The sequence below is a fragment of the Oryzias latipes genome (assembly GCF_053564925.1).
Source record: "Oryzias latipes strain Hd-rR chromosome 1 unlocalized genomic scaffold, Olatipes_Hd-rR_3.1 chr1_Y_2".
In the NCBI taxonomy this organism is placed as follows: Eukaryota; Metazoa; Chordata; class Actinopteri; order Beloniformes; family Adrianichthyidae; genus Oryzias; species Oryzias latipes.
The window spans coordinates 187,472-201,965 of record NW_027616336.1 but is presented as its reverse complement, the minus strand read 5'-3'; the positions used below and the strand labels follow the sequence as shown (position 1 = coordinate 201,965).

General features: G+C 45.5%; 1 protein-coding gene and 3 long non-coding RNA genes across 4 annotated transcripts in view; 2 read left to right on the top strand and 2 right to left on the bottom strand.

The window, feature by feature from the left end:
- Positions 1-211: 211 nt before the first annotated feature.
- On the bottom strand, positions 212-12,090 carry LOC144990489 (uncharacterized). The gene is made up of 4 exons (XR_013654467.1): positions 11,961-12,090; positions 797-853; positions 545-646; positions 212-340 (listed from the first exon to the last, which is right to left on the bottom strand). It is a non-coding gene; the product is annotated as an uncharacterized LOC144990489 (long non-coding RNA).
- Positions 2,015-4,787, top strand: LOC144990488 (uncharacterized). The gene is made up of 3 exons (XR_013654466.1): positions 2,015-2,151; positions 2,223-2,317; positions 4,649-4,787. It is a non-coding gene; the product is annotated as an uncharacterized LOC144990488 (long non-coding RNA).
- Positions 6,556-14,494, top strand: part of ldb1b (LIM-domain binding 1b) — a 22,986-nt gene continuing 15,047 nt past the window's right edge. Inside the window, exon 1 of the mRNA XM_023959945.2 lies at positions 6,556-6,991. Within this exon, the coding sequence (XP_023815713.2) occupies positions 6,964-6,991 (28 nt within the window). The 5' untranslated portion in view covers positions 6,556-6,963. The remainder of the gene's footprint in view (positions 6,992-14,494) is intronic.
- Positions 14,301-14,494, bottom strand: part of LOC111948199 (uncharacterized) — a 4,748-nt gene continuing 4,554 nt past the window's right edge. Inside the window, exon 3 of the long non-coding RNA XR_002874157.2 lies at positions 14,301-14,433. This is a non-coding gene — a long non-coding RNA (uncharacterized LOC111948199). The remainder of the gene's footprint in view (positions 14,434-14,494) is intronic.

The following is a 14,494-nucleotide window of genomic DNA, read 5'->3' as shown; positions in this document are numbered from 1 at the left end:
TCCTCTACTTTTCCCCTTCCCTGATTGGTTCTCCTCCTCAAAATGAGATACTGCCTAATGAGACAGAGGGTGAGGAAGAAAGGGAGGGGACGAGGAAGAGCAAGTGTCTTTAAAAAAGGAGAAATATTGTGGGGGAGGTGATCTATGCAGGAGCGTGTTCTTCTTTTCAATGCCAGAGAACCTGATGATGTTGCCTTTGAGTGAAACCTCACCCTTGTTCATTGTGTCCATCTGTAGGCCTGTGCACGTGTGTGATCTGGAACGTGCACGCTCAGGCGTCCCTGAGGCGTCCTGAGGTCTGTGTCAGCGGTGAAGGAGCACAGTTCCTGAGCTTTCAGCTCTATGAACAAGAATCAGAGATTTGTTTGTATCTTTCTGCCTTGGAACATTGTGTAGATGATGTTGTGTCAATCATGTTTTTCTTCATTTCAGGAGGAACAGAACAAAAGGAGAAGAAACTTTGAACATTTCTGGCCCAGAAAAACAACAACGATGGGAGGTTAAAACATTTAATCTTAGTCCTCCAAACAGAAAGTGCACCCACTATGGCAGGACTGGTCCTCATCTGATCCACCTTTGGTCCTGGTTGTTCACTTGCAGATGAACCCAACTTTCCACGGACCAAAGAGAGGAGGTGCTGTAAGCTCTGTGTGTTTGGGGGAGAAAAAACAGCTGCAACATGAATCTGAAGAAGCAAGAATTTTGAAAAAGTTTGGAAATGTCTGCTGGGTAAAGGTGGTGTAATAAGAAGCTTCAGGAGCGTCTTCATGGAGGAGAGTCTGATGAATAGCACTACCTGCTTTTCTTTATCCTGCTTTTTTCCCGTTTCTTGCAACCAATGGTCAAAACATCTCTGGGAAAAACCACAACATGAACCAAACTGCAAACTACATTGTGCTGAAAAGACAGACAGGAGCAGAAAATAGAATCCTCTCTATGGGATGGCAGAGGCTAATGTTCTATGGTCAGTTAAAGCCATGGAACCTCAGGAAAAAAAACGATTTATTTAATATGTCCACACTCCGGGTATTTGACACGCCATCAAGGACTCGCTAATCAGACGTTTAGCCCATGGTGTTCACACAGGACAAGCAGGGTTGACCCAGCCACTGTGCCAGAGGAAGACAGGGAACTGAGATTTTTCATTTGGTCTGTTTATTAAGCTGCACTTTGAGTAATTTGTTGGTGGATTTCTTAAAGACAGCCACTGTAAAAACAATAATATGTAAGTGTATTTATTTAGGGCAGTGTTTTAAATTGTATTGTGTAGTTTCCTCCCATTTGTGCGAATGGTGTAATCACCCTAAACATAAACCTCCTGATGCTCTGCTCATGTCACTCCAACGTTTTCTCAATTGAGTTATTGTAAGTTTACAGCCTGTGAAGCAGTATGATGTCTTTACATTGACAGTGTGCAGATTTGCTCCCGATACGGATCTTTCCGTGCCTTTTGTGAAACAGACACTAAAATATTCTAACAAACATCCATAACATGAAATATGTCACAAACGGCCAGACGGCTGGTTCCACATGCAGCAGGTTTATTAGCACAGAGAGGATGACAAGTGTCAAACACGGCTAAAGGTCCACAGAGCTAAAGCAGGGTTGAAGAGGCAGAGGTCAGACATGGGCATTAGGGAGCAGGCTCAGAATAGTCACAGTTCAGGTGCAGGTTAGGGGGAGGCAGCAGGCAAAGTCAGATAAGTAGCAGGATTCAATTCAGTTGAATTTTATTTCTATAGCCCAATATCAAAACACAGCTGTCTCAATGGGCTCCACACCGGTAATTGTATAAAACATAAAATCAGCCATAAAATACAATAGCTGATTGCTAAACTAAACTAAACTGGGCGTCCCCGGGCATTCCTGGTCTAGGACCTTTCTTCTCTCTGAGAAAAAAATTCTAACAAAAAACCAAACAGATTCCATGAAAAAAAAATACAGAAGAAACCACATGACGGAGAGATCCTCTCCCAGGATGGCCAGGCGATGTACCAGGACTGCTAGAGAAGAATTAGCTTGTCTAACTCTACAACTACATGTTTGGATAGTGTAGCAGATGGGCTTCATCCAGATGGAACTGGGGGACAGCTGGGGACGCGAGACGAGCCAGAGCCGAGGTCCACGGCCAACAACAGAAGCATGTTAAGAGTAAGTTGCATGCACTATGGCACATATAGCAGATGTTAATATTAATAATAATAGAACATTTCTATTTTTAGGATAACAATATTAAGACAACATAGTATTAATCTGAGCAGGGGGAATGTGCTGCCCTGAGCGACCGGAGGAGTCACAACGGATGTATCACTGACAGGTGGGTTGATTTGTAGCCATGACATCATGGCTTCGATTGCAGAGTTCAGACGTTGGAGCTGGCGACAGTGCTCCAGGAATAAAGTAACAAACCCATCGGGTTTGTTGGGCTAGGAACTACTGCTGCTGGATCCCTGTTTGGCAAAGTATTCTGTCACAAGAATAGGCAGACTGCTGGATCCAAATGCATAAGTCCACAAAGCTATATCAGGGTCAGGCAGGCAGGGATCGATAACAGGCATCAGATCATCAGAGGAGAGACAATATGGTCAAAATTCAGGTGAAAGTCGGGGCAGGTGGCAGGCAAACCGAGTCAGAGTCAGCAAAGTGTGAGCGAAGTGTTCTGTTTGGTTGGTAAGGCAGTAAGAGGTCTTTAATATAGGATGGGGTCACGATTAGTAAGGCCATGCAGGTTAGCGGGAGGATTTTGAACTTGATTCTAGAATCAACTGGGAGCCAGTGAAGTGAAGCTAACACAGGAGTGATGTGATCTCTTCTGCTAGTTCCTGCTAACAATCTAGCTGCTGCGTTCTGAACAAGCTGGAGACTTCTTAAGGAACTCTTAGGACACACTGCTCACAAAGAGTAACGGTAATCCAGTCTAGACGTAACAAATACTTGGCTGAGTTTTTCAGCATCACTTTTAGAAAGTACATTTCTGATCTTAGTTACAATGTGCAGGTTAAAAAAATGCAATTTTACTCATCTGTGATATGTGAGCCTTAAATGATAAACCCTGGTCAAATAAAACCTCTAGATATCTAACTGTGGAAATGGAGGCTATACCTACACCATCCAGGGAGACTCATCCATGCATTTGTTACGTCGAGGCTGGATTACTGTAACTCCTTGTTAGCAGCGTGTCCTAAGAGTTCCTTAAGAAGTCTCCAGCTTGTTCAGAACGCAGCAGCTAGATTGTTAGCTGGAACCAGCAGAAGAGATCACATCACTCCTGTTTTAGTTTCGCTCCATTGGCTCCCAGTTGATTCTAGAATCAAGTTCAAGATCTTCCTGTTAACCTATAAGGCCTTACATGGACTGGCTCCGTCCTATATTAAGGACCTCATAGTCCCTTACCATCCAATAAGAACACTTCCTCGCAAAATGCAGGACTGCTTGTGGTTCCTAGAATTAGTAAAAGTACAGTTGGAGGTAGAGCGTTTAGCCACCAAGCCCCTGTTTTATGGAATAAACTCCCAGCTCATATAAGAGTGGCCGACACAGTTTCTACACAGGCTTATTATCAGACTAGCTAGTATTCAGAGATTATTTAAGTTAATGTTAATGTGTTTAAATTAAACTTAATAACAATAACTTTTTGTTTTAAAAGGCTGCTAGAAGTTGAAGCTTGGGTAACTATGGTGCACTGGGGTTCTGTCCTCTTTTCTAATCTACTTCTACCCTTCCTCTCCTCTATTTTTGATCATTATTCATCAATTAGTTCTCCATGCCTCTGTTTGGTGCAGTGGGATTCATGTAGTGTCCCTCTTTCCCTCTCCCATCCTGGGGAGTGGGAGTGCTTCCAGATTCCAGTTGGCTCGTCCGTGCTCCTGTTCCTGACCGTGTACCTCGCCTTTGCTCCCGCTCCTACACCTGGGTGTGGATCCTGCCTCTGGCTCTTCTCTGCTCTGTACCTGACCGAGTACCTCGTCTCTGCTCCTGCTCCTACACCTGGCTGTGGTTCCTGTCTCCGGCTCAACTCGCGTCCCCGACTGTCCCCCTGACTCCGTCTGGATGAAGCTCCTCTGCTGGACTTTATATATGTAGTTGTAGAGTTAGATAAGTTAATTCTTCTCTAAGAGTTCTGTTAAATCGCCTGTCTGTCCTGGGGGAGGATCCCTCCTTCATGTTGGCACCCCTGAGGTTTCTTCGTTTTTTTTCCGGAATCCGTTTTTTAGGAGTTTTTCCTTACCGCGAAGGGGGGTCTAAGGGCAGGGATGCCAATATAGCTTAGTCAGTTTGTTAGTTCATTTTAGTATTTTCCTATTGAACTCTCTGTATTCATGATCCTTTTGAGTTCATGTTTCACTTCGAAGCCCATCAAGACGACTGTTGTTGTGATTTTGGGCTATACAAATAAAATTGAATTGAATTTAATTGAATCTGATCAGACAGAGCATCTCTCAGTTTTTTAGGACCTAGTATAATAACCTCAGTTTTTTCTGAGTTCAGGAGAAGGTAATTAATTAATTAATTAATTCTTGATGTCTCTGATGCAGGCATTCAGTTTCTCTATATGGTCATTCTGGTCAGGTTTAATGGATAAATACAACTGCGTCTCATCCGCATAACAGTGAAAATTAATGCTGTGTTTCCTGATAATGTTTCCTAGGGGCAGCATGTAAATCATTAACAGGATGGGTCCTAGAACTGAGCCCTGTGGGACTCCGTAACTGACTCAAGTGCAAAGAGAGGACTGTTCATCCAGCATGAGAAGACAGACCAGGAGATGACGCTCGATATGCAGGCAGAGTGGAACAAACAGTCAATCACTGATGTCAGTGATTGACAATGAGACTCAGTTGATGAGCGGCATCCAGGAAGTGAGCGCTGGGGCGGCTGGGAAAAGTACAGCGTTAATGATCTGGGGGATCTGGGGATGGCTCCCGCTGGTGAGCAAAGGGGGAGACAGAGCTCTGATTCCTGACAAAAGACTTTTGGATCGACAAAAAACAGAAACAAGTAAGTTTGCTGAAACAAAACACTAATCTGAGTTAAATGGCCACTATTTTCTTCTTTTGACTCCACTGAAATCATTTTAGGTAAATTGGCAAAATCATGAATTAAATTTAAGAATAAAAGGCAATTATAACAAAAATTTATTTGGTAAATTAAGAATTGTGAAATTAATAATTAATAACTACTCAAATTTAACTTGAGCTGTTAATATCAATTCCAAGACTATCTGAAGAGATGAACTTAAACGGAAAAGTCTCTAAACTGAGTAAGAAGTGATCATTTGGACCTAATTTCACTGGTTCTATGAAAGGCTTTCTCAAATCAACAGATGAGAATCTACAGACATGATGATTCAACTGTTTTTCAGAGTGAGATGCACCGAATGACGCAGGTTTGCAAAACAATTTTGAAAAATCATTTTTACTGAAACTATGCAGTTTCTATCAAGTTTATAAAGACAACAGACCAGACCAAGCAGCTGTGACTTCCCACAAAGCCGTTGGTCAAACGTGTAACCACTAGATGGCACTATGGAGAAGGTTTTAGACATTGTTCCCGAATACATTGGAATCAACAGTTTTGACATTTCTTTGGGTTTCATCTTGTTCTTCATCAAACATACGCTTTGTTTTCTGCACCCACCAAGCCCTGCTTCTCTCATATAATGTTGGATGATAAACCAATGAAAAGGGACATACTGCCCCCTACTGTGTGGGGTGGATTTATTATGGACGATGTGAGGCTGGACAGAGAAAAGTTGACTCGGGGAGCAGTTATCATCTGGCAAAGATCTGGTTTACTGAAGGGAATCCATTTGGTTTTTTTAACTCTCAGGAGGTGAAATGAAAACCTCCACCTTAAATAAAATTCCTTCCCAACGTGCGCTAGCTTCTTACAGTTTATCCTTTTTTTGAGTTTTTATTTTTGACCCTGTTTCATATTTTTTGTCTGATAAACTGTTTACTTCTTGCCTTTTCTCTTCTTTAAGAGTTTCTTTTTACTGTGATCCAACTTTTGCAATATGTTTTGTGTCTTTGGCTGAATTTTGCATAAATGCTTTTTTTAAGTGTAAGTTTTTTCATTTCATTTTTTCTCGTGTTTGGATTGTTTTGGACGGCAGAGCCCCTGTGGGGAGGAACTTTGGTTTCTGAACATCAGTTCAGCATCCATCATCCTTAACTTGATCGTTACATGCGTGACGAACACAAGCGACAAAATGACAGGGATGGGGTGGGAGGGGGTGATACAGAGGGAGAGCCAAGGCCAGGCAGGGGAGGGAGAGAGAGCAGAAGGGCTGGTGAGGTGATGGAAGCAACACTGTGTGACCCACTGCTATGATTGGTGGTGGGGGGGGGGGGGGACCGTCCTACATCCTCACCCCCCTTCCCTTCCTGCCCTCTTTGCCCTGTAACAGAGATCCCTTGAATGTAACGAGCAGACGCTGCCGCGCACAAACACTTTCACACATTCACTCCTTGGTGCACACACACATGATTATGCACACATAGATGTACACACGTGCACGCACACACGTGCACGCACACGCGTGCGCACTCTGGTGAAGTGGAGGTCAGTTCATGCGTTTGTGCTGGAAGCCAACAGCTTCTCTGGATCAGAGCTGTTGTTCTCAGATCTGACTCTCAGGTCACTTTGACAGTCCTGCCTCCTCCTCCTCCTCCTCCTCCTCTTCCTCCTCCCTCCTCCCTCCACTCTCCTCCCACCTGAGCAGTAATCTGCAGGGCTGATGAGGGCAGAGCAGATTTCTCCTCACTCACTGCGTTTCCCCTCTGCAGCTGAGAGAAGCAGATCCTTTGTGTTGACGTTTTGAGCCTGCGCTCTCTCTCCTCCGCCTGTGGAGCGCGGGGGTAACAGACGCTCATGTGAGCAGCCTCAGAGGCAGAGAGGAGAGGCAGGGAGAACGGAGCCCCGCCATCGTTCTGGTCGGATCCTCTCCAGACATGTGAGAAGATGTCCGTGGGCGGCTGCGCGTGTCCCGGTGAGTGCTGCTGCCACGCTTCGACTTTGTCTGGTGCTGATATTTCAGCTGCTGTGGCGTGACTGGAGAAGAGAGGGGTGGGGGGGATAGTGCCTCAAGGCCCCTGTTTGCAAAGGCTCATGGGAGGTCATATTCTGTGGCGAGCATAGATGCTGGAAAAGGAAGTGTTGTTTGCCTTCAGCCTGACCTGCATCCTCTGTGAGTTGCTGGACAGAGACCTCTGTTGCTATGGCATCACCATGCCGCCTCTCGCCCTCCTCTTCCCGCTGCTCTGGTGCCACTGAGATCTGAGTCTCCCTGCACTGATCCAAGTTAGAAAAGCTTGGCGCCCCCCGAAAGGAGAGCAAAGCGCAGAGACGGTCATGAGCGGGACAGATCTGTGACCCCAGCGTGGGAACGCCGTTTGTTTGGCTCTGATGTAGTAACGCAGCCGTGGGTCTTCACCATGTCAGTGTTCGTACTCCTCATCCTCTTCAGAGGAACACGAGGCAGCTTTAGAGTTCTTCGTCTCTGTTAAATCGTCGTATATCTGCTTTAAGTCTCACCTTTCGTTTCCTCCAGTTTCTGGAGACAGAAACTTGACTTGTGAGGAGTCTAAGCAACAAACACAGCGAAAAAACTCCACATCTTATTCAGAACGTTGTCTCCTGCTGTGCTCAGCCAACCGTACATCATAAAGGCAGAATGACTTCATGCTTTGGGAATGATTTACACTAAATATAAATTCAGAGAATTCTCTATTTGGTAGGATTTTGGATTGCTGCTGTGAAGCGGTAGGAGTCTAAATCAGTTACCTGGTCTCTTAAAAGTTGGTCTTCTGAGGAGAAGAATTCCATTAGGAGCATGTCTCAATGTTCTCCGTTAGTATAGAATAAGAATCATCTGCAGGACTTACCAGCTTGAAAAAAAGCAAAACAAAGAAACTCAGTCTTTGTTTTAAGCATCTGCGTTTGTTTTCCACATCAGAATGTTCTTAAATGATGGAAGGTATGTTTAAAAAAGTCACAGAAATCTGGATATTTTGCTCTTCTGAGATTGAAATAGTCATTTCAGTCGATAAAGTTTTACTGATTTTTTTGTGGTGCATTTGGGAAAAACATCTAAACCCGTTTTCTTGTTATAAATACATTTTATTAGATTCTGTGGGGTGGGGTGGGGGGTGGGGGGGCTCTGTCACTAAGTTTATGAAGCCAGACAGTTCAAAGAAGCGGTGATCCACTGCTAGACGTGTCATCATGACGCTGAAGATTCACCCTGTGGGTATCTCTGTGGACGCCCCCGTCCCTCACACAGACCCAGTGGGCTCCTGCTGCCACCTCACCCCCCCAGAAACCTCAGTGCATTTGCTGTGCAGCTCCGGTCAGCAGTGCCGACAGGTGAAGCTTCTGACTGAACAGCTGTTTCTAGAAAACAGACAACTTTCTCTTGAAAAAGCGTGTGACTGCGCAGTTGAAAGGCAGGCAACGCATGCGCTTTGCGCATCCGTCTGCGCCTGCATCTGTTTTTGTTTTGTGTGCCGCCACCCCAGCCGCTGTGGAGGAGGCGGTAGTGTGGGTTCAGAACCGGGCCTGAACCGTCCTGCGGTCAGATTGCATACTTATCAGCGTGCTCATGGAAATTTCCAAAAAACGCCACATGTCTGCACCCTGGAGCGCTCCGCTCTGACACGTTTGTTTTGCTCCTTATCTCCTTTTCTCTCCACGTTTCACTTGCATGAGGGAAACTTTGGAGCTTCAGAGAAACGCTGGTTTCTGGAGGAAATCCTCCAGCTGCAGAGCTCACAAGCGTTCAGGCAGGAACCTCCTGGTGAAGTTCAGAGTGCATCGCTCAGGTGAACGCTCCATAGAAGAACCAATCAAGTCCCTTCTCTTTCAGATGACCCCCCCGCCCCCCGTCAAGGTTTCTGTGGAAGGATGATAGAATCTGTCTTTAGGTTCTCGTGTTCTCCTTGTTTACATTCCAAAGCCGTGTTCAAACCCAAAGGCGCCGCCCCCTTCTTGTGTGGGCTCAAGCGTCGTGGTTCTGAGTTTGTGAGGGGGGGGTCAGCTCACACACGACATGTGCCCCCACATGTAGAGGCCAAAAACACATGAATAATTCCACAAAACGAGCTTGTTGCTGCTTGTTTTCAACATGGAGGTCAGTCAGATGCTACGCTGACCCCCCAGGTTTGACGGTACCACCCTCCTCTACCCTTTGCCTCTGACACCCCCTCACCCCACCCCTGATTTCAGGTCTGCACTTCATTTAACTCCGCAGCGCGTACACCTCCCTCCCTCTGTGGCTCCAACTCTCCTGATTGCTAGCGTATGTTGGCTGGCAGAAAGTGTGTGTGTGTGGGGAGGGGGCGAGAGAGGGTTGGGGGGGGCCGTGCCCTCTCATGCAGAGAGTCACATGGAGTCCCTGATTGGAGGAAAATGAGTAAAGACTGCAGTCTGGCTGAAAAGGCAGCAGACAAAAATGCACAAAGGCTGAGCTGTTTGGAGACCAGCTTCTCAACCGGGGGGGGGGGTGTTATGATGTTCAAGGGGGGGGGGGGGGGGGGGGCTAAGGAAAGATGTGGATTAAGAGAGGAAAAGACAGAGAAAGGAAGAGGGCTAACGGAGAATTAAAGGATGGAGGGAGAAGGGGGGGTGGTTGTAATGGTGATGGTGGGGGGGTCGACAGTGAGCAGAAGAGCCAAGAAAAAGAGGAGGGGGGGGTGAGCACTGTAAGAGAGGGAGGGCGTCAGAGTGGGTGAGACAGGGAGGAAGAGATCAGACTGTTACTGTGTTTTCTGCGAGGCTGAGCGCTGACGTGATTGGCTGGGGGGCGCGAGGGGAGGGAGGGGGGTCTGAGATCAGAGACTGACAAAATGGCTTCCAGAGAACAGAGACGCATCATCATCATCATCCTGCTCACACAACTGACGGCTGCTACACACACACATGTGCACACCCACAGGTAAAAACACACACATGGGTGCACACGCGTACAAACACCCACTCACATGGAAAAATGCATTTAAAACCACAAGCCTGTCCAAACATACATGAGCAAACACACACAAAAACATGTGTAAACACATGCATGTCTACTCACACACGTACAAACTCATGCATATTTACGTGTGCAGACATACGCAAACATGTGCAAACCCACACAAAACAATACACACTAATGTTTAAGCACATGAATGAAAGTGCAAATACACAAGCATGTGCCAACACACATACCTGCAAACATGCACACACGCACGTGTATAAAAACATCTGGTCCCACATCAGTATTGTTAGTAGTTCATTACAAGAGTAAACAGTGACAGAAACATATTACTGTTGCTTGTCATAAAGTAATTAAAGGCTGTTCTAATGAATTTTGAATTTGACTCTTTACAATTTCCGTCCGTTCAGACTGTGATTGAATCAAAGCAGAGACATGAGGAGTTTACAGAAGAAAAATGCCAGAAACAAACCTTTCAAGACGATCACTTTTTAAATAATAATAATAATACTAGACTGAAAAAACAGCCAATAAATGAAGGGAAACGGCAGAACAAGTGAGTTTTCAGGTCCATGTTGGAGTTTGGACTGGAGTTGCTCTTTTAAAGCTTTGGGCTGAGGGAATTCTGTCTTAGGGGGCAGAGTGGCTTAAACGCTGTGAGCAGGAACGGCGGTGTGGATGAGAGGTCAGGGGGCGTTAGCTTTGGAAGATGGCTTTGAAATAAACAGGACTGGCGAAGAGCAGTCTGGGAATGTCCAGGAGAACGACGGTCCTGGGACAGTTGGATGTGTCCTGTTGGAGCGTTTTGAGAGGAACCACATACAGCAGTGACATGCAGTGAAGCCACATGACTGTGAACTAAAATAGCAGCAGCGTGGGGTGTGAGGGACACGCGTTAATGTTTAAAAGATTAAAGCATGCTGATCGAGGGATGCTATTTATATGGGAGGTGAAACCGAGCGCCGTCAAGGACAACATTGAGTCTGTTCATCTGGGGGCCAATGAAAAGTGTGAGATTTAATGCAGAGCTGCAGCATTTTGTTTTTATTTCACAACATTGTAAGAGGAACAGCATTTCATTTCAATGGGTAGTTGAAAAGGATGTGGGAAAAGGGGATAGGAGGAGATGTGAAGCTGGGTGTCAGATAAGGCTTAAAGGGAGGATTTAGTTGATGAATGATGGAGACCCCAGGACAGAACCGAGAGGCACACCTGAGCTGACCAAGAGAGGAAATGATGGGAAGAAGGGCTGCACCACCTTGATAGACCTTCTTTTGGGATCCACAGAGGTCAGCACTCTCGCCTCACAACAAAGAGGCCCTGTTTTGAATCTCGGCTGGGACCTTTCTGTGTGGAGCTTGCATGTTCTACCCGTGCGTGCGCAGGTTTGCTTTGGGCACTCCAAAAACACGCTTCATGGGATAAACGTTTTTCTTAACTGTGTGATTGTGTAGGTGCGTGTGGGATTGACCGTGAGCCCTGCAACAGGCTGGCGACCTGTTCAGGGTGACCCCGAAAGGGATATAACGGCTCAAGAAAATGGATGGAAGGAAAATCTGTGCACTCAAGCCAGTTTAAGCCAGATGAAACGTCTGTTGGGATCCACAGACCAAAACCCTTAAATGGCATGTGTTTATGTCACCGGGCCAACCGCTGTCCTGCAGTTCTGGGCGAGTTGGAGTATTTTTGAGCTGCTTTTATAAATGTTTTTTTGTCAGAGACACACAGGCCTTTGGTTCTCTGTTTTATTTATATGTATATATATATAAATTGATAATACCACGTTTGCACTGTAATGGGCTTCAACCCAATGTGAATACTTTACTGTATGTTTGTCATTTTAGTTTGTGATGTACAGGAATCACAAAGAGATAAGTCAAAGGAAAAGTAAGAGCAGAGGAACATTTATCCTTCTGAGACACAAGAGGAGGATTACTTCTGAAACACTCAGTACTGTGAGATATATTACAGTTTAGATGTAACTTACACAACAATGTCACACACGTGTGGAGGAGGAAGAGGATGACCTGTTGGTTGGTAGCTGAGATGAAGGGTCACAACCCGCATCTTCATAGGGATCCAGGCGGGAGCAGTTTCTCAGATAAAGCAGAGTTGGCGTGTCATGTGACTCGTCACGTGATTTATCAACTTCCTGTTGTACTGATGTGGTCAGTCCTGGGTTCAGCTGCCAGAGACAGTCGAGCAGGGAGAGCCCGCATGGGGAAAGGGGACATAAACAAAGGCACTGACTCCCTGTGACCAGCAGAGGGCGCCGCTGTCACAGAGGTCAGCTGCACAGCATCAACCCACACATTTACCCGGAGTCCACTCAAATGAACTCATCACACCTGGAATAAGACATGATAACTGGACAGGTAACATTTCATGATGGTTCAGTTCAGTTATTTTACACATCCCACTTTATTGAGAGAGTGTTCTCAGATTAAAAGTGAAACACATTTGATCCAAGATTTGACCCTTTAGTCACTGCTTCTAATGAGACCTTTTTACCTGAAATACAAGCATTTTCTTGGTGAGTTCTTGAATGGATGGAGAGGTCCTGTCTGTCAGGATGGTTTTGGTGAAAAACACATTTTCATGATAGACTTGAGGCTTTCACTTTACTGTGATGCATTTTGATTTAAATGAACAAAGGCAGAGGAAAGAATCTCCGCCTTTAAAAGTGTCTGCTGTTCCCTGACAGAAAGAAAGTTTGAGTTTAAAGAACATTTGAAGTGGAACTGCTATTTAGAACCTGGGTTCTTCCTGGTCAGTTCTGAGTCACTCATGTCTGGAACAAGAAATAGAAAATAATTCTCCAGCTGCTCTCCAAAAAGTATCAAACTACCATGAGTCTAACATTTAGAGAGTTTTTTTCCTTGTTCCACAGTCTGAGAAAAAAGCTTTCCTTCCTTCCGTGTTAAAGTTAGTTTGAGTGGAAATGAGGTTTGGGGTTTCTGCAGTACAGATGTTTTCTGATGACAGTTGTGGTGTGAGTCTCAGTAAGCAGCTGGTTTGAATTCACCTGTGATGTGCTTACTGGAGAAGACCCCATCACAGAGCATAAACACAAAACCGCTTTGGAGTCTTTATTGTTTCAGATGTTTGCCAAAACTCTGCCGTTTCTGCTCGGACACGATCTACTAAAGTTCAACTCACAGCTGTGACAGGAACATCCGCTCCTCCTCAGAAGGTCAAAGGGGAAGTGACCGGGGTCACAGGCCTGTCTTTGTCCAGCAGGGGTGTTCCCTCGGTTTGAGCAGCAGCTCTCACCCTAACATGTTTCTTCAAACAGACGCCAGCAGATCTGCTGATTTCACCTCAACAGTGGAGAAATATCTGAAGATCCCAGCCAGGAAACTGGAAAAAAGCCTTTCACAGCTTGGGAGAGGCAGACAATATGCAGTATTCATCAGGAGGGAACTTCACAGACGTCCACAGCACCTCCCTGTGGAGCCTCCGGGCACAAACGGCAGACTAAAGCAGCCCCAGAGTCAGAGAGCAGATATCAGAGCCGCAGACGCACCAGCGTTCAGGACGGTTCTGTGAATGCACGGATGAGGAGAAACCTGCTGCAATTCAAACCCACCACTGACTCACAACACCACCGAGCTTCCAGTCTGCTCCTGGTTCAACGTTTAAAACACTTGGTGACAGCTCTGAGATCATGAGGAGACCTTGACCTGAAAGGAGTTTGAATTGTTCAGATTTGTTGCAAAGTGAATGTTTTCTGTTTTTCAAACATTTTTCCCCAAAGAGAGTATTTTAGTGATACATGTCAGGTCTTTATGTCTTCCACTGAGTGTGAGAAGTTAAAAAGTAAAGCTCTCAATAGTAAATAAGAGAGCTTCCTACCAGAAAAATCCCCAAATCCTGCAGGAAAAAAAAAAGATATAATCAAGAAAGCAGAGGCATAAAAATAATAATTTGCTCTGAGGAAAATTTTGCAGATTTTTGCACACAGAGGGAAATTTCACTGAAAACCAACTTTGATGTTTCAGTTTGTAAACTACAGGAAGAAGAAAAGTTTTAGGATGGAAACTTTAATCCAGCGTCTGTCTTTAATGGCTCACAAATGTGTTGAAATGCTGCCGTTTTGTCTGATTTGGAATCACAAAAGGATCCTGGAGCTCTAAACAGCTCAGCTAAAAGAACTGTTCTGATCTCACTGGGAGGTTTTTGAGCTCGATGCTGGATTTTTCTTTATTTTGGTGCAACTTCCGTCCATTTTCCTTCAGTTAAAGGAACAGCTTCTTTGTTGTGAGACGGAGGTGCAGATGCGTCTGAGTGGATTTGACGGTGTTCAATCATCAGCAGGAAGCGTCACCTTGGTTCTTCCAAATGTATGTAGTAACTACATGTATGATGAACCACCGCATGTCAGGATGGGGTGTGGGGGCTGACGTGTGCGGGCCAAGGCGCTGGCGTGTTCAAAGTGCTCCAAAGTGGGGAGCAGCATGCTGTTTGGGAAGAGAACAGGTCTGTCAGGGAGGGGCTTGTTTCATTTCCTTTGGGAAAAAG